This window comes from Ylistrum balloti, unplaced genomic scaffold, assembly GCF_031769215.1.
Source record: "Ylistrum balloti isolate Yb309-2 unplaced genomic scaffold, AGI_CSIRO_Ybal_v1 Utg369938, whole genome shotgun sequence".
NCBI classification, from domain to species: Eukaryota; Metazoa; Mollusca; class Bivalvia; order Pectinida; family Pectinidae; genus Ylistrum; species Ylistrum balloti.
This window is the reverse complement of record NW_026782047.1, coordinates 1,808,594-1,834,909: the sequence shown is the minus strand read 5'-3', so window position 1 is coordinate 1,834,909 and position 26,316 is coordinate 1,808,594. Positions and strand designations below refer to the sequence as shown.

At 35.4% G+C, this 26,316-nt stretch overlaps 2 protein-coding genes across 2 annotated transcripts; one reads left to right on the top strand and one right to left on the bottom strand.

Annotated features, from left to right (window-relative positions):
* Positions 1-9,821: 9,821 nt before the first annotated feature.
* Positions 9,822-16,619, top strand: LOC132547229 (phospholipase B1, membrane-associated-like). Its single transcript, XM_060210995.1, has 11 exons — positions 9,822-9,921; positions 10,284-10,342; positions 10,879-10,946; positions 11,150-11,193; positions 11,374-11,482; positions 12,303-12,435; positions 12,737-12,894; positions 13,738-13,915; positions 14,336-14,431; positions 15,956-16,030; positions 16,572-16,619. The coding sequence occupies exons 1-11, from the start codon at positions 9,822-9,824 to the stop codon at positions 16,617-16,619; spliced, it is 1,068 nt and encodes a 355-aa protein (XP_060066978.1).
* A 1,053-nt stretch (positions 16,620-17,672) lies between these two features.
* On the bottom strand, positions 17,673-25,069 carry LOC132547236 (phospholipase B1, membrane-associated-like). Its single transcript, XM_060211002.1, has 13 exons — positions 25,024-25,069; positions 24,724-24,833; positions 23,982-24,060; positions 22,950-23,008; positions 22,636-22,703; positions 21,867-21,910; positions 21,263-21,371; positions 20,862-20,994; positions 19,772-19,929; positions 19,279-19,450; positions 18,885-18,986; positions 18,127-18,195; positions 17,673-17,714 (listed from the first exon to the last, which is right to left on the bottom strand). The coding sequence occupies exons 1-13, from the start codon at positions 25,067-25,069 to the stop codon at positions 17,673-17,675; spliced, it is 1,191 nt and encodes a 396-aa protein (XP_060066985.1).
* Positions 25,070-26,316: the final 1,247 nt, after the last annotated feature.

Genomic DNA, 26,316 nt, shown 5'->3' with positions numbered 1-26,316 from the left:
GCTTTCCTCGGAGTGTTTTGCTATTGTCTTTCGGAATACCTCGTGAAAATGAAAATCGATTATTGTATTTCCGGTTTATATCAGGAGAATGTGGACGGTACAATTTATCAAGGAAGACAAAAAAAACTGTAAGAGACCCCCCAAAGCCCCGTACAAACTTCAAAACAATAAATAAATAAGTAGAGACTGTCAGTCATTTTAAAAATATAACACTGAGAATTAACATGTTTCTCTTCTGAACGGTGACGTGCGTAAGATTTACCTCCCCTGATCCACGGAATGGCGATTAATTTAAGCTTACTAATGTTATAAATTTAATCTGTTTATTTCTTGCCATTCGTCTGATACTATCATTCTGATTATAAATGTTACTAATCCTTCTGAAAAATAACAGTGACTAATAGTTACGATTGATAAATAACAGACATCATGCAATCGAGATGGAATTTTCACAGTAATGAAATAGAAGAAAAGACATCACATTAACACAAAACTAGCGAGTACATTTAATTGCTAAAATCTAGAGCCTATTGACACTTGCACATAGATGTTATAAATTGATGTTTTGTAATAATTATGTGGCGTCTCTAATTATCCATTCAAGTCAAACTCCATTTAAAATATATGAAGAAGTTTTTTGCACAAAAAGTAATGCATATTTTAGTCAGAGACAGATGTTGAAATACTAATGATTAATGGAACGTTTCCTAATTCTACCCGACCACGAGAAAAAAGAATGATATGTCTTCCATCTCCTCATCCCATAGAAAGAAAAGCGGTCCTAACATGATTGATTTTGTGTGAACTACACCTTGATTCTTGTATGTAAATGTTGTCACAAAGCATTTACTTAAATTAAAAGTTCTATCAACTCCTAAATTGCTACCGCCTTCACCAGAACAGTTTGATTTCATAGATCTAACATTTGCCCCTCTGTGTATAAAATGACATTAGGAAGTTTTTATTTACCGGCTCAACTTTTTGAATATTTGGATGCGTGTGAATTTGAGAAATGATTGATAAAACTTCATCTGCAATACCGTTGTTTGTATTTTTGTTTTGAGACTGTTTCTGGTTTTTTTTTTTTTTTTGTTATTTGTCATTTAATTGTTTTGCTGATTTTGGACTAGTTATGCTGATGTCTTTTGCCACTTAGTACCGAAATTTTGTTGCAGTTTTAGCTTGTGCTTGTAAACCACACTCTGCCAGAATTTTCGCATTTTCAATACCATGGAAAATGTAATGTATTTTCAATTTTCATATTTTATACACCATTAATAATAATACATAATTAGCAGGTTTCATGATACCATAGTGATATATCTCAGAAGTTGGAAATTCAATACAATCATGTTTTTATTTCTGTCTTTTTCCTTATACTTGTAAGTCTGTCGATAAAAAGAAAAATGCAGATAAATATCTGATAATATCGAGGAGAAACGATTCAAAAAGATAATTGTTACAAGGCATTATAAAACGATGAGCAGTGAAAAAAACAGTTTAAGGAATGTGGGAAGGTAACGTCTAAGGAATGCATTATGAAAATAACAAAATTATATGACAACTTGACAAAAGTCAACAAAGAAATCCGAGAGAAATAATTCTGAGAAAAATGAAAAATATCTGATAATATCGAGGAGAAACGATTCAAAAAGATAATTGTTACAAGGCATTATAAAACGATGAGCAGTGAAAACGCGATGCATTATGAAAATAACAAATAGACTTGACAATGGAGAGAAAGAAGAGAGCGGAAAAAGGAAGAGTGAGGAAAAATTAATGATAATCGAAAACCAGGGATCAAAACAGGGGGTGGGAGGTGTTAGACGACATAAAGAAAGGCATACGGTATATCAAATGGAGAGACAAAGTTTAAGATTAAGAGAATTCATATACCAGGATGTCAACAAATACACAGAAAACCGATCTTACTCCAGGTATAAGTACAATGTACGTTTGTTCCGAGACCAAAATCTCCAGAAGACATCGCTGAAAATGATGGCCTAGGAGATACTGTATTATCCGCCGCCTTCGGAGCTGAAGAGAAGAAGAGATGGCGGATGACCAGAAAGGATGAACATTATTTTTAATGGAACAGGGAACCTGAAGTTTTTGTAATTAAATACAGATATCTCCCTACAAAATAAGAAATTATATACAGTAATACCGACTTTTTGTTTAAAAGATTGGAACTGAAAAGCTAGGTGTGAAATAAATTGGTGTTATATGCTTAAAACCAGTCAGGATACTCATAGATTTTCATCGAGATGGTTTTAGTTTATTCCTGAATTCTTCAGACTGAGAGAGAGGATGTTGTTTTAGGTGGTAAATTAAATTAAACTAAATGAGACATATTGGCTATTAGTCGGAAACATGCAAGTTCTTGTTAATTCCCGTAAGGAATAAATTAGAGTAATTCACTGTCTTTAACAACTAATTTTTATTAAATTATTTAATGGGACTGATGCACCTCCCCGTCTAAATTTTGATTTTTTTTCCGATCCCCTTGGATTTTCCTCAGTCGCCTCCTAGGCATCAAAATGTAAGGCCCTTAGCGTCATTCATGAGTCCTAGTAGGACAAAACAGTTGTCTGGTGCAGTTTAATTCATTGTATGACTCTACGGTATCTCACTCTAGATCATTACAAGGTGCTTTTTGCTTGTATGTCTCTTGTACAGTTATTGAGATAGCAGATGGTTGATTGGTTGGTTGGTTGACAGGTTTTCCGTTTCCGTGACTCCTCCTGAACGTGACGCTGTTCTAAAATTACCTTATATAGGAAAATTACGAAATTCATTTAATTCAAAGTCGTAGAAATAATGGCATCCCTAGGAGACACGTGATCATGCAATCATAACATGGGACCTAAATGATGAAATGCAGACGGAAAACCTAAAAATCGATGGATTGGGATATCGAGATCATGGACTAATAAAGGCGATTTGATCAGCCTAACATGATAACGGTCAGCTTAAAATACTATATATGTCAATGCAAATCCTGTTGTACATGGATAGCGGCACAGGAATTTGGCACAAATTCCCGACCCACGGTCTGGGGGGTCGGGAATTCGTATCAAATAACTGTGGATAACGAGGCTGTGTTAACTGACTTTGTTAAATGGAATACATGGAAGCCAGCCAAGGAACTTGGTCAGTACAAGCTCACTCCTGGGCCGGGATAGCTGGCCTGGAAACTGGCCTCTCAATGAATAGTGATTTGGCAACTGCAATGCCTTGACCACTTTATTTTAGCGTAATTTGTTTCTGTATATGAAGAGTAGATGGAGTGGTAAAGTATTCGCCTACGTCAGAGAGGATTTATATGTTGGTCCAGTGGATGTGACAAGTCGCGAATCAGAGGAATTTTTTTGTTGATTTTTATCTCCACAAAACGACCCCAATTACTGTGGGAACCTGTTAAAGACCATAGAACCAAAGTGACTTTTGTGATAGATTTGAACAAACGATTCTATTATTTGATTCCAAAACGTTGCATGTAATCAATTATATTTCTCATACTGCATGTTATTGCAACTTTTTAATCTTGGAAATTATATCTAAAATCTAACGAGATTACAATATATAACAGATTCTACTAAATATCTTATCTTTAAATTGCTAAGTGATACACGTAATGAGTCAGTTAGTTGTTCTACTAGTTGGTATCGGTGATCACTTCCCTTTCTTCTGTATGAGAAAACGTTGTAGTAAAGATTTTATTTTATCGCAACGTCCATGGACGATGGTGCCGCGGACGGACACAGTTATAGTGCTACCATACTGAAAAGTCATAATCTGGACATTGTACAATGTGACATGACACCCGACCGATCACATTACCATAACAACGGGCGTGGTGTCCTGGTGCATTTCATTCTATACTGAAGAGAAGAAAATAAGCGGGAAGTAACATTTTATTTACTTTGGTATGTCGCGACTTTGGGACAAACCAAACAGCCTTCCCCACATAAAGCGAAATTCACTTCAAATACAAAATATGACGTACAGATGATACCGTGTGAGATAAGATATTAGAAGTGAAAAAATTGTCTTTATGAAAGCGAGAATAGATATAGACAGATCCAAAGTATATTTTCCTTGAACAACCAAACGTTTACACGTTTTTACGTACAGTTGTTAACTTGACAGAGTTCACATGAACTTAAATAAAACACGTGAAATATCGATATCAGTATGGTTTAAGAGAGAGCAAAGGAAACAACCATTGTTAAAACCTCAAGACTTAAATCAGGTACACGTGTAAACTTGGTTTGATATTGTTGTTTTACGTCCTATCAACAGCCAGGGTCATTAAAGGACGTGCCAGGTTTGGATGGTGGAGGAAAGCTAGAGTCCTTGGAGAACACCTATCGACCTTCGGTCAGTACTTATACCTGTCGACTGCCCCACGTAGGACTCGAACCAGCGACACAGATATCGGAGGGCTAGTGGTAAAGACACTCAGACGTCTTATTTTTTAAACTAAAATTGCTAACAAAAAACATCACCAAAGCGTCACGAGATTAGAGCAATATCAGAAGGACTTAAAATGTAAGCTAAAAATTAACACAAGAAAAAGTTGTGATCGTTAAGTTCAGAAAGTTTCGCAAGTCGTCTTAACTTTCTTATGGGTCTTAGCAATGAGAGAATTTAACCAAGAAGACAACATACACTGTTAGTGGACCAGGGAACGATCGAAGTGTCGACAGATTTGGATTTTGAGACTGGTCCTTTTGTAGTGGCTGGTGACTTCCTCACCGAATAACACACGTCATCCAGAGCTTAAGGTAAAATGTCAAAGGACACAAACACATCAGTATAAACCAATTTCAGCTTCCCGAGACACACAAACCGCCAAGGGTACCGAGCACCGACCATCGAGCGCGTGGGATCTTCATTAGAGGCTACATACGTAGGAGACTGAGTTTTTGCGGTACCTTCTTTGTAGTCGTTGTTACGACACGTGGATTAAGTACAACGTAAATGTATATGAAAGCATCAGTTAAAGTAAGGAATTCTATGTATAGAAAAGTTATAATTTTCCCTTCAGTGCCCGGAAAGAAAAAAACAAGATGGAGTCAACTGCTTTTCCTTTTTTTTCTTCAATTTTATTACACTAGCACATCTACGAGCATATGTGGAATTTGTGAATCGTCGCTCGAGCTCGTTCTAAAATAGCGAAGAGAAAGCCACAGGTTTTCAAAATAGGCGGTCGACGGTCCTCGAAGTGAAAAATGGACAGCCCCCGACCTGCCTCTGTGTACAATGCATTGATTTTTTTTTTAAATCTGGGAAATGCGATGGGGAAAGGACACTATTTCAGAACACAGACCAAAATGTGCTTCACTTTCACCCTGAATCCTGGATCTGCTCACTCAAATAAATAAACGATATCAATTTATATTGTATACTTTTCAATTACACATCTTTTTACAATGTAAAGATATGTCAAAGGTCAATATAAGTCATCAAAGGTCACAGATCAGATAGATCATCGATATCAATCAATATTATATCATTTTCATTTACACATCTTACAATATAAAGTTGAAGTCTAAGGACCGCCCCTCTCAACTCCACCCCCACTTACAACATCTCGTCGGTTCCATTTTCAACGTTGAAAATGGGTCATGGGCCGTTTTCAACGAAGGTCATTTTTCAACTTTATACTGGCTGCTAGCACGTTTTCTTGTGGATATATTTATGGAAGTAATGGAGAGAAAATTGACTCTGGATTTTTCCTTGTTTCTGATACTTTCGAATACTTGAGTAGGATAATTGCATGTTCACTATTGTCTTCTGAGGCCATCGTCAAGGCCATAGTTCGTAACGTTCAAGAATTCGACTTGACGTTGCTACAAAACACACTCGTCGCCAAATGGTTTATCAGTAAATGTAACGGTCAGAGTTTTCGTGTCCTGTGTTTGTTTATGGTATCGAATCGTGACCCAAAATAACCTGGTTTCAACCAATAGTTCCGTTATCTGAACTTACCCCTACGTCTGCAATTAGCGTTTAGTCTGTGACAAAATTAGCTGTGAAGTTTCATTTTCAAGTCCTGATAAAAAAAAACCCTGAAATCCAAGATGTTATATACCAACCTAATTAAGTGAAAGACATCTTGCAATACAAATTTAGAGTTAAATAATGAATTAAATAGAATCATCTCTCTAGATTTCTTCAGTGATGCTGAGATTTGACCAAACGTTGGGAAAATCAAACTTGAAAAGAATGTCATGTACTCGTGTATATCCTTAATCTTAAACGTGCCATTATTCGAATGGATTAAACATTATTTGTAGATTACAAACCTTGGATACTAAAGGTCTAACAGCAATGTCTTCTCTCTGAAATCTCGACTGCTGAACATTTTTCAATATAAGTTCGGATTTAGAGACGGTAGAGTCAACTGATGAATGAAACTGCATCATACAGCTGTTTCATCCTTCTAGGACGCGTCAGTGTTGCAAAAGGTCTGATAGGGTCTACCTCCTACAACCTCGACAAATGTAAATAACCATTTGTTTACCATTTGCCCTCCACCTCTAGGATGCTGATTCGAGACTGACTTGGGACAGTCGCCAGACACTGGTCGCAGGTCGTTGGTTTAATCCGGAAACTCCGGCTTTCACTCCAGCACGTCCTTAAATGACCTTGGCTGTTAATTGGACTTACCGCTATAAAAAAAAAAACCAATTAAACCAAACACACATTTTAGAAGTTTGTAATACATACATGTTTGAGTATGAGGAGTGATTTGAGAAGAGATCTTCTCACAGACCGCTAAAGTAAGTAGTAACAATGTCAGATAACAAATGTCTGTTATACTAGATGGTTGCTATAGCTTTCAATTCTCGTGCTGTCTTACCGCAGGATGTTTTGTTTTACCTTCGGCCTCCATCGGCCAAAGATATTACTGCGAGACAACTAAATTTACATCGCCGCTCTCAATATTAGTTTATAACTTTGTATCTGTTTTATGTTCTATGTGTGTGATGTAATTTATGATATATTTGTGTCTTATAAAGGGGCAGATTGAATCGAAAATTTAAGAATTCACCTTCGTACTATCGTTATTACTTCATTGATCATATATCTGTTCCAGTTATACTCATCCAACGAACATATGTTTTTTTAGGATCCGGCACAAATATTGGATCATACCGTCTATATGACGTACTAGATTCTATAGGTATATAAACATAAAACGAGAGAGTTCACTTTATTGGTAAAAAGGGAAATATGCTGTTTATAATATATAAACACCATACATTAATGTAAATCCTTCATAGGCATGCAACGTGCTTTGTTATCGTCCGAGAGATTCCAATGTTCTTGAGGTAAGGAATACATTAACTGATTATGAGATATCCAAAAATATGCCGGCCAAAGTTTATCGTGTCAGATAAGATTCGATACTTGACATGAATTACTTACCGATTTGGACTTAAAGAAAGATAGAGAAAAACACTCCGTAGGCAGCACTGAAGAGTAAAGGCGCCATGTTTACCTCTCTCCTCGTCGTGACGTTGTGCACGTTCGCCAACGTTAGAGGTATTTATCAACAACTCTAATAACTTTTATGATTTTTTTGTGATTGGAGACGATTGATATTTTCACTTCATTTCACATCTCAAAAAACCAACGATTTAATTGCTTCATATTTAATTTTTTTCCTTTCGAAGCAAAAAAGAATACCTTGCGATTTCCATTAAAAAAATTAAAAAAAAAAAAAAAAAAAAAAATTCAAAAAACAGAAAAAAAGCCGACAGGAGCATTCGATGCAAGAATGTTGGAGATGAGAGCAGGGATATTACCACTCTGCTACCGTTAGGTTTTTGATTCTAGACCTTTTAATTGTTGAGTTAAAATGTAAATGTCTCTTTCAAAAAAGAAAATTGAACCTTGTTTGTCTCTCAAACTTATTATTTATGCTAATGTTATGACTCGATAAACGTTAAAGGGACATAACCCTTGGTATCCCGTTGACAGACTCAAGGCTGAACCGTAGGTAAGAATTTCCGATTACTTTAACGAGTAAATTGTCTGTCCCAATTAGGATTTGTTAATTATCACATTTTTCGATAAATATGTGTCATAGAAATGTTCTGCCACTCTGCAGAAGGAGGGACCATCGGGGAATTAGGATGCGTTGATGGAACATGTTTTACGCATGCTCAATAAGCAAGTATTTGGGAATGTATAGGGGACACGTTAACATGCCGACATTAATTTGACGAAGCAAGTCCATAGCGGATCTCGCCGCCTGGCACTGGGCCTGGTCTTGCAGGCGGCAAAACGCGAGAGGTAATAAAACAATGCCAAGGTCGAGCTTTAAAATTACCTTCAATGTCGACGAAGGGACTTTCAAGGTCGTTGTAGATCAATAACATATCGTTCCACGCGACGTTAGAAAAAACGCTGACGCCCCACTGATCGATAAAGTAAGGACTTTTGCAGTCGAATGAGACCCTGTTGCTGCACCGTAATTGTTCGGCAAGCCAGTTAAAAGGCACTTGAGCCAGTTACATCTATGACGGCTTGAAAGACGACATATTGCGCTTCGTGAGCTTTTAGTGTTCATTCTATGGTATTGCACATCGTTAGCTTGTCGAGATATCTGTGACAGTATTAAAGTCTTCGCGACACGAGAAGCTGTGAATTGATAATGAAAACGTTCGTGCTATGCAACGACGCTAACAATTTTACATCAAAATCATTATTACATCACTGAGCTTGATACAATGGTGTTTCTTACATGTCAGTGAAAAAATCATCTTGGATCCTATGACATCGATTTGTAGGTACCGTTATCTATATAGGAATCAAGGGTTTATTTATCACAGTATCCACGTGATGAAATATCCACTCGGCCAAGGCGATATTTGAATTTTTCATTAATAATATATATATGTATATATATATATAAAGAAAATTGCATTGCACTGAGGAGCAGCTAAGCTGTGAAAACGTTATACAAAATACTAACTTAACTTTTTCTTGTGTGTTTTTTTAACAATTTTCTTTATATTATCACTTGCGTATCGTCAGTAACTATATTTTATATATATTATTAATGAAAATTATATATATAACCATTGTCGGAATACACCTGCGACATATATTTTGTTGTATTCAGCAGTGACGGAAAACAGTTGCATTTTAGCACTTGCGGTAATTCGACATAATTACTCCTCGGCAAAATTCAGCGTAACGTCAATGTCAGGGTAAACCTATATTGACCAACAAATCCGTTTGTTTCAATAGTCTGACTTTCAACCAAAGAGAATACATGATCAATGTCTTAAAATATAATCTGTGTTTTGGCTCGGGACAGAAAGACAAAAGTGGATCGCTAGAGGCTTGCCACTTTTTTCTTTTTTCACCCTCGCCAAAATATAGCTTTCATTTTAAGACACTGACCATGTATACTTTATGTAAATATATATATCGTAGCATTAACGATCAGCTTATATGTGATTGTTTTGTGATGATGTATATATTTATATGCGATCGGGAAATCATGTGAAGCTTATATTGTGTTGTAGCATCTACTTGGTATGAGCGTTATGTGAAATTCTATAACGAGACGGTTCCGAACAACAGCACTTTGTTGCAGATGTGGAAGGACCACGTGGCACAATATGAAATCAAGGTCAGTTCTGAACATTTTAAAAACGATTACAGTACTGTATACAGACAAAGACAGCAATAGCAATATTGTTTCGGTTCGCCATGACTTTGTTTCATCATCACTTGTTTTTGTTCTGAGTTAAGCTGTTTATTCACTGTTTATCGTCTTCACTTTAACAAAAGAAATGTTTGACTTTCTACAGCACTCTAAGAAAGCTACATATCCTATTCCATCGTTTACATGTAGTACAGGGACATCCTCACTCAACATAGCGCCGCGTAGTGGTAGGTACCGATTTTCATTCGAAATAGTTTGATAGCTGTTTTGTTGGGGATTTTTTGTGTCTGCGGGAGCAGCCAAAACTGCATGACACCATGTAATACATAAATTTGTATATTTAATTATAATTTCAGAATGAAGGAATGATTCGAGATGGATATTTTAGTTTAAACACAATAGCATGAGGAACTTTACGTTTGTATTTCTGGAGTAGAAGTGACATTTTATGCCAAATATTGGTGTTGGATATCATACACATAAATATTGGAGTATTGATACCATACGAAACAGATTATTGGTAACAAGTGTCTTTCTTGTTAATTATATACACATGGCAGATGTCTAATTACTGTCATTGTTGTTGTAGTACATGAATTACACCCCTCCGATATTAAAGTGGTAGCTGCTATGGGTGATTCACTCACGGTAAGACCATCATTAAATTTTTATTGGATATGTTTATGCCTCCGGATAGAAAGACCGGGGCGTATTGTTTTTTGCTCTCTGTCTGTTTGTTTGTCTGTTGTCAACTTTAACTATGCATGTTGCAACATAAGAGGTAGGGCTTTCATATTTGGCATATGTGTTCCTTGTGCTTACACCATTCCCGTGCTACCAAAAGTTTTCACCACGTGACCTTGAACGTGGCATTTGACTTACATGTGAGAAACTTTGGCCTAAACTATTGAACTTTAAAATGTGTACTTTAATACTTTACAGAGGAACGTCCCTTGAACTTAGAAATTTCATTTTTTTTTCAAATTGTTTTAAAATTTTTCACTTTTGTTATCTTTCATGAAGTATGATAACGTTATTTTTCCTATAAAATTCTGCTCATGTATTGTAATGTATTGACGTAATATCGGTTTTGGTCTTTTTTTCTTTCTCACATCAGGAATGACTAATTAAAAATGCCTAAGAATCTATCATTTATTTAATCTTAATCGATATTGTGTTTTCAGGCTGGAAACGGTATCGATGCTCTCACCATAATTGGAGATTTCACTGAATATAGGGGGCGCTCTTGGAGGTAAGTGGTACAACACACGTACATAAGTGTATCTTTTGGCTATCGATGAAGATGTGTATATATGTGCAAGAGGAGCAAGTCTTTTTTTTCTATATTACAAGTCACTACTTCAGATATTGCAATTGTGTAAAGAAAAAGTTGTTTTGCTTGTTAAGAAGTATATGCTAACTGTAAATTAAAAAGAATTACGCTATTCTGTACAGTATTGGAGGAGACGGCAACTTAAATAGTCGACTTACCTTGCCGAGTAAGTATGAATATTTATTTCATTTCATTTCATCAGTATCACGGAGATGTAAACTGACACTAGTTGCACTTTTTTGACATACATTGTAGTTGTTATAGGTAAAACTTTAGGTATTCCTGTCAATGATAACAGATATTCCTGAAACATTTTAAGGTTATTCAGCATTTTCCGTCATTTCAGATATCCTGAAACTATACAACCCAAACGTTCGTGGATGGTCAACTGGCACCGGAAATGTAAACAGCGCAGGCGCACATTTGAATGTAGCCGTCACGGGAAGTATCGCAGCGTACGTATCCTTGGTTACAGCTAACGGTTTACATATACGTCAGCAATCTGATTATCTCGATTATCATTGATGAATAAAATTGAATATATTAAACATACGGATCTTGGTAGAATTCGTTTACAATTCGGACCCAGTACACTTATTATCAGTGACAAACAAGATGACAAATATGTCAGGATATTGAAATCAGAAATATAAACTGTATTTATTTTACATCAATTGTGAAATATACAAGACAAGTGATTTATTATTCATATGTTTATGTATTCGATCCAGTAATGATAATAAAATATTTCATTCAACAAATCAGATATCTTAAAAAGAAAATATAATGAGGTAATTATCTAATTTAATAAATAAGATATTAGATGTCTTACGAACTAAAAATATATGTTCTTAACTAAATAAGATATATATTTTTTAAAATAGAATATATAATTAATAAGTTAGATATCTTATTTACCTTACATAATTTGGTTAAGTAAATGATCAACATTGCTCCGTGAATAAATGACAACCTGGGTTGTCATAGAAACAAGTGATCCACTTCTTTGACCTTTATTGGGTCTGGCATTGGGAGGAAAGCGGAATAACGGAGGAAATCCACGTGGTCGGTCAGGTGACCACATACCAATTTGAGGAATTTGACGCCAAAGGCAATGTCGATCGCACAACCACTGGGCCACCCGATTTCCTAAATAATGGCGAACTGAATAATGATGTAACAACAGAAATATATGTAAATATTATAGAAATATATTTGATAAATGATAGCTTTTCAGTTGTATCATATAACACAAAGTTGATTGTTTTCTTATAGAGACTTGCCTGACCAGGCCAGGATGTTAGTCAGTAGAATCAATGCAGATCCTAATATCAACGCCGCAACAGACTGGAAACTGGTGACACTGTTCATAGGTGGTAACGACATGTGCGAGTTCTGTATTGACCCAGTAAGTTATTCATCCGAATCTTTCAGAAGCAGTCTAAAATTAAATTTGAAAATACTCTGTTAACCGTCATTTAATAAAAGTAAATAATAGCATTGTTTTTTTTAAAACAAACATCCTTCAAGAAATGAAGCCGCTAAATTGCTGCCAAAGATTTTCTAAAAATAGCATCGATGACCTTTATCTTAGACTACAATCCTGAAACCATGACATGATTAAAACATATCAAAATACCCCCATGGAATGGAGCAGGCCGATAGCGGACAATTTTTTCTATGAATAGTAATTGTGACCTTCACCCTAGGTTAAATTTAGTGCCGCTAACTACGCCAACCACATTGCCGAGGCACTGGATATTCTTCACGACAACCTTGCACGTACATTCGTGAATGTCGTTCTAATCTTCGACATCGCACCGATCGCGGCTATGGACGGCGGTTTCTTTTGTAACCTTGCCCACACGTAAGTTCGTTTATTTTAATAGAGTTTCGATATTTTTTCTGGGATGTGATGTATGTCATGCATACGTGCCGTACTAAAAAAAACTGTCCTGTACCGGGTATTTAAAATCCACATAGTCTCCCTCTCTATATACAAATGTATATATGTTTCCTCCCATTTGTTAGTAGTTTTATTGTCTCGTTTTTTGTTTGTTTTTTGGTTTTCTTGACTTTCCAGATCCTCGCATATCAGACCCATAGCATCTCTTAAGGTTTCTGTAAGGAACATGCAAAACAAAAGTTCTCTATAAGTGTTCACATACAGTTTTATGTGCTAGTATTGCAAATGATATTTTGTAACAACAATGTATTTTCCATTTTCTACACGATACAATATTGATGTATTATATGTAGTTTCCTACTGGAATTCAGTTTTAAGATTTAAGGAAAAATAGTTAATTTGCTACGTGTATGTCGGTGTTTTAAATATAGACTTTCTTCGCGAATTTATTATTATTATTATTATTACACTAATACACGTTCACCACACAATTTGTGATAACAACACAATTTGTAACTTTCGAATTTATGTCACATGAAAAGCTATTTGTACAGCAACATGATTTGTATAATTCACATCCTTTATAAAAACCGCTCCAATATTTATAACATTTTTTGTAAGGAGCAATGCTTTCTTTATTAATATGTAAAGCTGAAATGCTTCACGTTAATATGCATCGTCTATTACACATTGTCTTCCTTTGTTTCACGTATAGTTCATTTTCTAATTTTGTATTTTATTATCTATATTTTCTTTCCTCATTTCAAAAAAACTGTTACTTTTAATTTCTGATCCCCATTGCAGCCTCGTCTGTGCCTGTGGTAAGGACAAAGGTAATGCAGACTTGTTATATGATGCAAGTGTTGCGTACCAGATGGAAACCACCCTTCTTATCAGTAGCGGCAGATACGATACACGAGATGACTTCACCGCTGTTATCCAGCCCTTCTTTAGTAACACCGTCCCACCAAAAAGCACGGAGGTATGTAAATACACATTGACCCCGGATGTCTTTATATGAATAATTTGAAAGCTGGTGTACATTACCTCAAACTATTTCTATTCAACATTTATTCGTATGCGTAATAAATTAAAGGGATATGACTACTATTTTTACTCTGAAACCTTGCAGGGCTATCATCTCCGATCACATTTATGACAAATTTCCATTACCACAAAACGGATAGTGAATGCGTTAAGATGTCACGGAAAGTAGTTAATAATTCCTAACTGCCTATAACATACTCCCTCGTCTAAAAGGTAGCCAGCTAGCATGACACCTGTTTTTATGGATCATATCAATCAGTGTTCAACCTGAAATATCTTTCCTGTATAATTTATTGATATTTTACGACGTTGTTCTGACTTACGTTACCTGTTTAACACAAATTTGTGATTTCAGTCTGGCGAAATAGACCTGACCTATTTCTCTCCGGATTGTTTCCACTTCAACGCCAAGGGGCATGCTGCATCTGCCCTATCTCTATGGAACAATATGGTCAGATATTTTCAAATTTGTATGAAATGAAATTGTCATTTGGCTTTCGTATCGTTAGTTGACATGGCACTATAGGGGGCGCTAACCGGATATACAGGTTACTGTAAATCATTTACATTTCGCGTGGCATTTATTTACACGAGGAGAGATAATCGCAAATTCAAAACCCTCGTTATTCTTTTTGTAATTAAATAACTCTGGATGGCAGGCTCTGATAGCTCATCATTCGCAATTTTAAAGTCATTTCTTGATCATCGTTCGTGAAACCATGTATTCGCGAAAATGTCTGTAGGGGTAAGTTTGCGAAATTTACTAATCGCTAAATCTAAGTGATTTACAGTATGTAGCTGTTTAAAATCGAATATTCCAAGTAAGTTAGACACGATGACCGTAAGATGTCATCGACTTCAGGGACATTCCCTAAAGTACTCCAAACACTAATGGCATTAGTTAGCTTGCTCTGTCAGCGTAAGTTAAGTGTCTTTGTGTTCACACCAGCACCCTGTCTTTAAATGACTAAAGCTATTGTTAGGACGTTCTGCAAAATAATACCACTCATATCGGAAAACACAGTTCAGTAGGTACTTACATGTGGTATGTATAATTTTTCCTCTGAGCTTCAAACAGTCCAAGATGAATCCAATGAAACAAAAAACACTAGAAACAAATCAACTAAAATGTTACTTTAGAACTGTAAAGCGTGATGTCAATGCAACAAACCACAATCACACAGAAATATCTCGGTGTCCGTAGAAATACATGTCTTCCGTTTTTACGTTTTAATGACCGATATAAAACAGTGTTTATATACTCTTCCATATTATTTCTGTCAAAAGTTGTCATGCTACAGATTGAAGCTCATCAATTGATTACTTGGTATTGTTCATAAAAATGATTGACAGTTGAATGAAGCCTTTGCTTTATAACATTCGGAAATGAACATAGATTCGAAACGGTCTGGAAATATCATGGACAGTCAACTTAAGGAAATATGAACAAAGGAGAAGTTTCACACTGACCCACAGTAAATTGTTATAATTCACTTATATCAACATAAAAAGTCATGAAACATTATTTGGAGTATTATTTTGCACAAAGACCAACAAATGAGCAATGCCACATATATTTTTTTTCTTTTTTTAAATATTCTATCTTTTCTTCCGTATTTGAAACAACTTATTTTCATTAATAAAAAATAATATTCTCGTGAAAGAGAAGATATATATAAAAAGATACAGCGTGGACCGTTTCGCCAATATGCTTGCTAATCAAAAAATCATTAACACGGGTTCAAATCAAATTGTCATTAACAGGGATTCTGAATCTTCAATGACAATGACAAAGGAAAAAACGTAATACTTTTTTAAAAACAATTTGTAAAATACTTATTCTCTGATTTTAGAATTACCTAAAATGGATGTGATTACAGTACATTCTGAAAAATTGAAAGAATTTGACATGAAAAACGGTAATAACAATTTTTAGTTTTTGGACTAAGATAAGTATATCTTTTGTTGGTTGCAGGTTGAGAGTTATTCAGAGAAGAAGCAAGAATGGCATTTGAACGAACCTTTCTACTGCCCTGGAATACAGACACTGGTAATATACATATACAAATACACACACACATATATATATACACATAGTGAACAGCGCTACACACCGTAGTTTTCGTGTTTAGAATACTTAAATGAACTTTATTGCGAATTGTTGTAATTTTACCAATCGATTGAATTACAACTGATATACAATGTATATTTCGAGGGAGTCACGAGACGGTTTGAATTCCATATGTATCTTTCAGGATAGTAGAAAACAATTATCATATCTGAACTACAAATACTATTATATATTACATGTAATTCTCCATATAAAATTGTTTAATTGTATTGAATAACTGTCAATAACACCATTATAAGATAGTACACAGCTTTATTCAGACGACAACGGAGTAAAAATATCCCGATATGTTGTAGAGTATACGAATGCTATCATTACAAATTTGCACCTACTAATAATACTTTACGGAATATGTAGGTCAATATAATGAATGCTATTATCTGGTTGAATTGTATCTAAAATAATTTTGGTGAAGAAAGGTGTTTGTTGATCTCTTGAAATATTTCATTTTCTTTCACAGGGAGTCAGAACCGGTCCATATTTAGCAACAAGCTTGAATTCAGCTTGATTATATGTTAATCGTTTATCAATAAAGTTTTACTCTGTATTGTCTTTGCGTATCATGTTTTCTTCAGGTCTTAGTTAACAATAGATCCTTTCATCTCGTCATAATAAATGTGTCCTCGTTAGGTCCTTCAGTGTTCCAATCCTTGAAACAATTAAACAGTGTGTTTTGTCGCATAACTACCTTATTTATCATTGCAATACACATTTCAAAACAAGAAAAAACAACTTCGAGTTTCATAAAAACTCATAGAAAATGAACACAAATTTTAGATATTTTTACCACTCACGTAATAAAAAATTCAAAGTAACTATAATGTATGGACAAAACTACAGTTTGTAGATTGTCTATAACTTTTGATATGCATATTGTTTCAAAAGTAAGACTTATGTTATTATATTTCAAAAATATTCCGGTACGCTACAATAGATTTACTGTAAATTTTCTGAGACAGGTCTTTTCTTTTATACGAATGCGTAACATGAACATCATCTGAAGAAGGGCACGGACAACATCGTTTTTACGCCTGTCGTAATAGCAGTTGGTTTCATCGAATATCCATCTGCATAGCGACTCTATTCATTTTATCTCTGTAAAAATATAAACATGGTGGTTGTTCTATTTGGACATCCGTCCAGTGGTTTCGTTGTGAATCCGATATGAAAAGAAAACTGATGTTAGTTCCACTATGTAACAAGTCAGTTGTAGGTATCCTGTATGTAAACATACTCCTCATATGTCACATATATATGTATACATGGCGAGGGTCAGCGATGAAGCAGATGATGTTTACCCTTCCAGAACACCTGGTCTTATTATCATTCACCTGTCCATGAGTTTCAGACGAGTGTAAATCTGATTTTCACCCACGTATCATCGATATATCGTTTGAATTGAGACAGTGTTGACATGTTTACATTTTTTAAAATTCTTGTCAGGTAGTAATGCCGATCCGCTAAAATAGTGTTCAAGAACGCAGCTTATTCCACGAAGAAGGCAAATACAATAGCCCATAAAATATTTTATTTCATGAAGTCAAACATTCTGAGGAACGAATCAGTTTTTGTACGTAGTGAAGAACCCAGAAGGATTGTAAGACTGAAATAAGGAAGAATACGTGACGTTAAAGGTAATGGAAGAAGTAATATTTCGGATTGCCATAGGAATTTATTTTATCATTGTTACGTCCTTAGGCAGGGAGGTCATATATGCATATATTTTAATACAGCATTGTTGACGAGAAAGAACACTTTTCGAAAATAAAAAACTATATAAGCACCTGTTTAAATAAAAGTAGTTTTAGAAGTTCCATACCAATTCTTGTACAATTTTTCTTGGTTTGTTTCTTAGGACACACATTTCAGCTAATCGTAATGATGTTTTGTTAGAATTCTTGCTAAAACCTCGTACAGTTTGTCTCTTACAAACTTTTTAGCGACGAGTATCTAAATAAGTAAAGACCGTCGTAGTTTCTGTTAGTTTAGTAATTACGTGGTGTTTCTAGGCGTACCTGAATAAGGGGACAATGGAAAGGTTGGTTGAGATACCATTCCTGCTGTTTCACGGATGGCGCCTCCAGCTGTAGTAACAAAAACATTTCAAATACATTTAGTTTTTTTTCAGATTTCAAGTGATAGACACAGCTTATGAACTTTTGGTCCCCGAGTTTTGCCGTAATCAACATGCCACGTTGTGGCACCGTTCAGCATATTCACATGTACTTGACATTCCTTCTGAAATTATCCGATCAATTACTAGTATTTACCCGATTTTGATTTTCCTCTGTCGACTCCTTAAATTTAAAAAACAAAAATGGGACCAAGTAGGACGAAACAGCTGTATGATGCAGTTTAGTTCATCTGTATCCAAATCTAAATTTGTATTGAAAAGTGTAATTCACTTGTTTGACTTTTGTTCCATAATATGTTCAAATACAGCGATTCTTCGTGTCGATGAATCGAGCTAAACGTCCCATCCAAGCTAATTAAAATATGAATTTACCACTTTCCAAATACAGGCTTCATTGTCAGAGTGGTGGGAGGACCTAGATAGTGATTATGTCACTGTGATGCATTGAAAATTCCGCTTGCAGTGTGTTTTGGTTTAGGATTCATGACATTTTGAAAATTAAAAAATATATATATCAATTGAAGTAGGACTGAATATTCCGTACTAAATGAAGTAGGAATGAATTTTCCGTATTAAATGAAGTAGGGCTGAAAAACAAAAATAGGAAATAGAATTATCGAAGTATTGTCAGGTTCGTACCATATTGTTCCACAAGGAGATAGCTGACGCGAAGTGTCCTTTGTGATTAAAATGAAAACAATCAGGGCTGAAGTAGGACATGTCGATCTTCCCCGTGGAGTCCTGAAATGATGACCAACATGTATCACATGCAAAAGATCACATTTTACTTAGAAATTAAACTCCTTTGTTAATTGGTGTGTGATGTACAACTTGTACTTGATAATTGCCTTATTTATCATACAGAAAAACAAAACACCGATGTTAAAAAAATTATTGAGGACAATTATTATTGTAAGACGTACAAGTTTGAGTGAATAATTGTGGGCTCCGAAAGGCAAGATTACTTGTGAGACCTACCAGATTTGGATGATAATTGGCTGCCCCAAGAGCCGATATTTCCTGTAACACCTACCAGTTTGGGAGGTTCTGTGTGTTTATAGAATGGCTGAACGACAACTGTGAAATCGTCACTGGTATCGTAGCGTCCGCTGTTGATGAGATCTTCTACACCTCTCTGATACGCATGCGTGACCTGCCTCAACATTGGTCCGTTTGTGGGCTCTTGGCCACACTCACATACGAATCTAGAAAACAGTAAGCATGCAAAGAAATATTTGCTGTAAGATAATAACATTAGTGACTTTCAATTATCGGACTTTTCTAATACTTTATACATTTTCATTCTTGTGTCTTTGTGGTTACAATTCATAAATTGATAATTCAGCAATAATTTGGCTGACTATATATCAACATGGAGAATGTTTTCCTGTATAGTGCCTGATGTTTAAATTCGAAGTATTGGTATATCAATATTTATCTTATGCACAATAACCACAAACAGAAATCATCACTGATGGATCTCATTCCGAAATTATCACTTTACCACCAGAACTTAATATACTTACGTGTGCACTACAGAACAGATGAAACCTTTCTCCATGGACGCAATCGGAGCTATGTCAAATATACTGACGACATTAACAAATGTCTTTGGTAGGTTGGCTTTCAGGAAGTCCAAAGCTTCCCGGATGTGATTTACGTAGTTATCTGGACTGTACTGAACCTGCGAAAGAGTATATCTTTATTACTGCTGTTAATGACTAGCATGACTGCATGTAACTTTGATTCATATACTCTTTGGACATTTAGTTCCTCATAATCAAAAGATTTTGTTTTAAATATCAACCGAGTGGACATCTAATGGCATGTGTTGATTAGTCAGATAAAAAGATAAAAATGGCAGGAAAGAACGACTTCTTTGGACTGGTTATCTCAAACCTTTGCAATTTAAATCAGACAATACTTTCATGGGAACAATACCGTATGTGGTATAGGTGGTAAAGGTTCAGAATATATATTTCCTTGACGTTTTGTTGAAATTGTTTATTTGGAATTCTGCGTTCACAGACTAAAACCATCATTCTATCTCCGCAAGTAAGACCTTCACAAAAAATAAGTAACTTTACAAACTATCAAATTATGACAGAACAAATTTATTGTTAAACATGTAATTTTGCCACAATATCGTTACTATCGCCATAATTTACTTGGTTACCAAGTTTGTCAACTTCGTCTTCTACAGTAGGGCTTAGACCTCGACCTGACAGTCCAAATTTCAAACGCAGAATCCGTTGCAAACAAAATGTTGTCAAGATTGACTTCCATTTATAATTTCCGTAGTTGTTCTATTTTCACATCAGTCCATTCCACGACACGAAAACTTTATTCATTCAATTAAAACTACATTGGCGGTTTTGTGAAATCTTATCGAGAGCCGATCATTGTTAATGAAATATCGACTTGTGACTGTACTAGAATGTATTTCATGCAATTGATATTTATGATGACACGAGGAACGATATTATTACAACCGTTCTCGGATATATATTCATGGCGTTCTAACAGGCGCCATTCTTTTTATCTTTCGCCCGAATTGGCTTCATATTAACTGTGTACGCTATCTGGTGACAGATTGTTGTTTAAATGTGTTATTACCGGATTAGAACAGTAGTCACAGAGATCGTTTCCGCCAATAAACATCGTCACCACCTTCCAGTCATCCGACATACGGACGTTAGCATTATTCTTCATTCTGGCTACTAGGAGATGAGCTTGTTCTGGCATATTCCTAATAATGGTATAGAAATCAGTGTGTAGTTACAGTACTATGATTGTGAGTACAAACGTCGACAGCATGATATTCAAACCCTCTACTTCAATTAACATACATTTTAAACCAGTACATTTCACGAACATTCTTGCATTAACATATTAACAACATATTTGAATCTTTTGACAGATTTTACTTAACTACTAAAGGAAAACAAATGTCAGAAACATTAACATATATTTAGTTTTGCTTTGTTTACAGGAAGTTGTGTTACAACTGTACATACGAGGCCACGTCTCCAGGATTAGCGACGTTCAGATTAGCACCTGTCAGGTTTCTCTTGGCAATTCCCTCCGAGTATCCATACAGATATCCACCAAATTTCTTCAGGATATCTACATCATAACACATACATCTCCTCCACAAATATATCTACCAAACTTCTTTAAGAGATCTACAAAATAGTACATCTCTACAAAGATATCTACCAAATTATTAATTATATTAACAACATATTCATTTCCACACAGCTATTTACCAAACTACTTTAGGAGACCTTCAGAATAACACGTCTCTAAAACTTTAAGCAAGAAACGTGTTTGTGACATCTACAGAATGATACTTTTTAGTAGTGATGTTTCTGCTAACTTGCAAGCGGCTGCATCACACAAACTATTTAACACGTACATGGCAAGATAGAACCAGTAGATCATTCATCATTACGTCACGGCAATTTATCACACAGGGAAACAGTTGATATTATCTCTTTGACATAAGTGGTAGGACAAGTACATGTGACATGTAAAAACCGGAAATACTGTATTCTGTCGATAATATTCTTCGATATATGTGATATTCCTCTGAGGAGGAACGGGTGATGTTTGACTTACTTGGGAATGTTAAAACCTCTTCGAGTACGCCATCTCCGCCAATACTGAAAAAAAAAATCACATTTCTGGATAATGTTAATCCAATCATCATTATCTATCTACGTAAATCTAACGTATTTCTATGCAAACAATATATAAGTATATAATGCTTGTATATACTCTATCATTTTTTTAAAATACATATTCGAATCTCGTTATCTCGAACTCAGCAGAACAATGGAAAAAATCCCGAGATAACTGAGTATTCTATTTAAATGAGTTCGAATGTTTTGTGTAAAGTTAGGCAGGGACCGACGAAATGCATCGAATTAAACGGGGTCTTCGAGTTATAAGAGTTCGAGATAACGAGTTTCGAATGTATCTTTACCGTTTTATATACTTGTATTACATATTTATATATACAGTTGAAATACTGGGTGAAATGTTATAAACAAAGCATGCATTCTACTTTAATTCGAGAATAGAAGACAAATCAGTAAAGCAATATTTGCCATTTTCTTATAATTCTCCGATAATCCCATCGTTCGTGTTATGTTTCACTGCGTGTATCAATATCATGATGTCGTGAGGTTTGGAGGGCTAACTCTCAAACAATGTGCGTCAGCAAATTTTAATGTATTTGTGTAGTTTGTAATATTACAACGTTTCATTTAGTCCACAAAAGAAAAACTTGATTCCAAGTAGTTTCCAGGATTTCATCAATATAACGCAATGCACACCTTTTGAAGAATATTTCCTTTGGCATTCTTGCTGAATTTTCAAGACTCACCTCCATGAATGACCTCTATATTCCAATAAGTCACCGATGACGTTGGTTGCCAGGATACCGTTACCAGCCTAGAATAAGTTCAAATATAGGTTCAGTTGTAAGTATCCTGACGTAGATGAAGCTAACAACTTCAGCAATGTTTGCTGCAGTTATGTATAACTTATGCATTTAGCAGACAAGGGATTGGACATGATGTAAACTTATCTATTTAATCTATAAGATATGTATAACGCGTGAAACGCTTGATATACGATCATCAGAAACCAAACAGATCAAAGCCCAAAGGATTTCATCATGCAAGTATGAGTACTTACCGTTAAGGAATCACCCATGGCTGCCACTACCTTTATGTCACCCGGATGTAGTCTATGGACTGTAGACATGGCAATGAGAAATATATACTTATTTCCAAAATAGTGATTGCGTGACTCGGATGTAGACCATAAACAGTCATCGACTATAGAAGTCGACAATTTTCAACAGACCCTACAACGCCATCAATTTCCCAACATATTTACACAATGTAAATAAGTATGACTATGTAACTGTGTATTACTGGAGTTATGTAACACATGATACTGTGGTCGGGGTGAAACATTTGATACAAGATAAACATATGTAAAACTCTGTGTTAGGAAACGATTTTTGGAACATGATAAAAATATCCCAGATGAGTTTCTAATTCTTGAGTTGTAACTGGTCACCACGTCATAGTTTGCCACTTCTAACTGAATCCTACCTAATATAACACATTTTCTTAAAGTGAAAATACCTCTGATCAACAAACATTTTGTTGTCGATTCATTATTCTGCATCGATGCAAAACCTCTCAATGCCGCCATCTTGTTACCCTGAACCAGGAAGCAGACGACGTGCTAACGTGAATTCGGAACCAGAACGTTATTTTCCATAAACTGTTTTTGTATCAAAACGAAAATAATTTGATTGTAAATATTTTATTTTTATAAATTAAATAAAGTGATCGAACAAAAAAAAGTTGTAAAAAATCGAAAGTTTATCCGTTTTATCATGGTCGTATAGAAGTTTTGCAATACTGACTCTTTCAAACGTTCAAACGCCACATACAATCGAACCAATATAGCGACGAAAGAAAACAGCCGACTTCTGACTATTGGGCATAAATTAACTTATATTTCGGTAAGTAAACTTTTTACAATGTCTCCGTTTGGTCAGATCATTTGATTTAGTTAACGATTCTGATCAGTTCAGTCGCAACAGTCAGTAAAACAATAATTGGTATTATCATATAAATACTTTGTTAATTACTGTTTACAAACTTAGCTACCTATTTCTTAATTGTATGTATAACCTGTTGTCTAACTCACCAGAAGTAGCTGAATTTCCACTGTGCGGTTGATTTAGGTGGCAGTCAAAGTGTGGAATTGAGAAGCTTATCTCTCTCTCCTGAAATCAAATCAGCTTGATTCATCAAGTAGCCCAATGTTTTAAATTCCCTAACATTCTCATCCGTTGTTTCAGTATTTAATTCCGGTTTATTCATTTAGGTAATATGTTCCACCATGCTTTATAAATATACATATATGTATGCTACATGTATCTTGTGAGTCGTTTACACCTTATTGTGTCGGAGAGAACTAACCTTGTGTGTCGTTTACACCTTATTGTGTCGGGGAGAACTAACCTTGTGTGTCTTTTACACCTCACTGTTTACACCTCATTGTGTCCGAGAACTAACATTGTGTGTTGTTTATACCTCATTGTGTCGGGGAGAACTGACCCTGTGTGTCGTTTACACCTCATTGTGTCGGGGAGAACTAACCTTGTGTTTCGTTTATACCTCGTTGTGTCCGAGAACTAACCTTGTGTATCGTTTACACCTCACTGTGTCGGGGAGAACTAACCCTGTGTGTCGTTTACGCCTTATTGTGTCGGAAACTAATTTTGTGTGTCGTTTACACATCATTGTATCGGAAAACTAATTTTGTGTGTCGTTTACACCTCGTTGTGTCCGAGAACTAACCTTGTGTGTCGTTTACGTTTCACTGTTTCGGAGAACTAACCTTGTGTGTCGTTTACGCCTCATCTTGTTCTGTATCAGATACGTACCTGTCGCTGATATGAGGCCACATGTTCTTTCCATAATGCATTCAGCGTAGCATTGTTAGGCAATACCTCCGTGAAAAACTCCTCATACCGCTGAAACCATGGCGACTTAGCTGATGATGTAAAATAGATTCTGTTTTACTCATTTCATATTACTACTCATTTACTTTACAAAACGCGTTTGTTTTGCGAAAAAAAAACAAAAACAAAATTATGTCGGAATAAGTAGGTCGTTGTACGAATGTCAAACATTAATTCAAATGACCAGACAAAAGATGAAAGTATTATAATTAGAAGAAGAACCTTCTACACTAGCGCAGACAACAGCAATAAAAATGGCGAGAAACATTTCGATCGTCTGAACTTTAGAAGCGCTACACTAACTAAGGTGACGCCTTTGTTATATCTGCTCGGAAAGGCGGGTCAAAGACACAGGGGACGGAAACAAACGCCCTGTATAATATAGCATGTATATCGATATATATATATTATTTAGATACAATCGAAGGTGTGCCAACCATTGCCGTCCCCTGCGGACGGGTTCACGAAGGTTATTAGTGCATCAAGATAAGATAAAGGTCGTCTGTTTAATACTGTTTCCCACAACAGTTTTTTCCCAGATGTAATGCGAAACTGAAAAAAAATCATTATTAATTTTAAAATAATTTGAAAATTGTTTGAAAAGACTTATTCATTGATATAATCAATATCATAAAGCAGGGCAATGTCGAATTTTTATTTTTTAATGTTTGCATCTACTCGTGTGAAGGTACAAATTACACACACACACTTTGCACACAAGTTAACAGCACCTTTTACATACAAAGAGGTACGGCGTATAACCCCATGATTCGACCTTAATGTAACCAAAAATAAAATGAAAACAAAAAAGATTTTTTGATTTAAAACCCATTCCAAACTAAACGCTCTTTACTTTCCATACAGGAGACTACGTCAGCTATAGATCTTACATTCACTGTCTTAACCGATGTAGAGTTTCCTCGCTTTACCATAAGTGGCTCTACCTTTCCTCTCCGAGAACTAAATATGGACTTCTTTTTCCGCTAAACCTCAGCCCAAGCATCTAAATTAGTACTGACGTTTTATGAACCTTTGATAAGGTAACAGAATATATAAGTGCGTGAACCCTCAGCATTTTTCATTGGGGGTTATACACTAGTTTGTTTAAACGGTGTTTCTTGGCAAAGTCCATTATTTTGATTACACAGATGTCATCCCAGAGTATTGACGATGAAGACTGCCATAGCCATGGGATGATTGGCTTGATGGCCATACTTTTAGCTAAGACTTATCTTACAGTATTCGTCTGCTATCTTCTAGAACCAGATGTTTCCAAAATATCAAAATTCACAATCTTCGTACTTCTTTTACAACAAAACATTCTAGAGAATGAGGTCAGTCTAAGTCACATGGCCCATTTCGTTTTTTGTTTTGTTTTGTTTGTCTGTTTAGTTTCCCCCACTTTTTTAATCCCGAAATCCAAATAATAATGAGAAATATAACACTTATAAAGATCAATAATCTAATGAAACAGGGTAGAAGAGAAATACAGCCGTGGCAGAGTGGCAAGGAAAT

What these genes read in the sequence shown, in the direction of transcription:
- LOC132547229 (XM_060210995.1), top strand. Translation starts at nt 9,822, where the DNA reads ATGTTTGACTTTCTACAGCACTCTAAGAAAGCTACATATCCTATTCCA. An exon ending in TAGTCGACTTACCTTGCCGA is followed by an intron (nt 11,194 to 11,373) that starts GTAAGTATGAAT and finishes CCGTCATTTCAG; the next exon opens with ATATCCTGAAACTATACAAC. An exon ending in GTCACGGGAAGTATCGCAGC is followed by an intron (nt 11,483 to 12,302) that starts GTACGTATCCTT and finishes GTTTTCTTATAG; the next exon opens with AGACTTGCCTGACCAGGCCA.
- LOC132547236 (XM_060211002.1), bottom strand. Translation starts at nt 25,069, where the DNA reads ATGTTTCTCGCCATTTTTATTGCTGTTGTCTGCGCTAGTGTAGAAG. An exon ending in TGGCCTCATATCAGCGACAG is followed by an intron (nt 24,061 to 24,723) that starts GTACGTATCTGA and finishes ATTTGATTTCAG; the next exon opens with GAGAGAGAGATAAGCTTCTC. An exon ending in ATCTGTTCTGTAGTGCACAC is followed by an intron (nt 19,451 to 19,771) that starts GTAAGTATATTA and finishes ACTGTTTTCTAG; the next exon opens with ATTCGTATGTGAGTGTGGCC.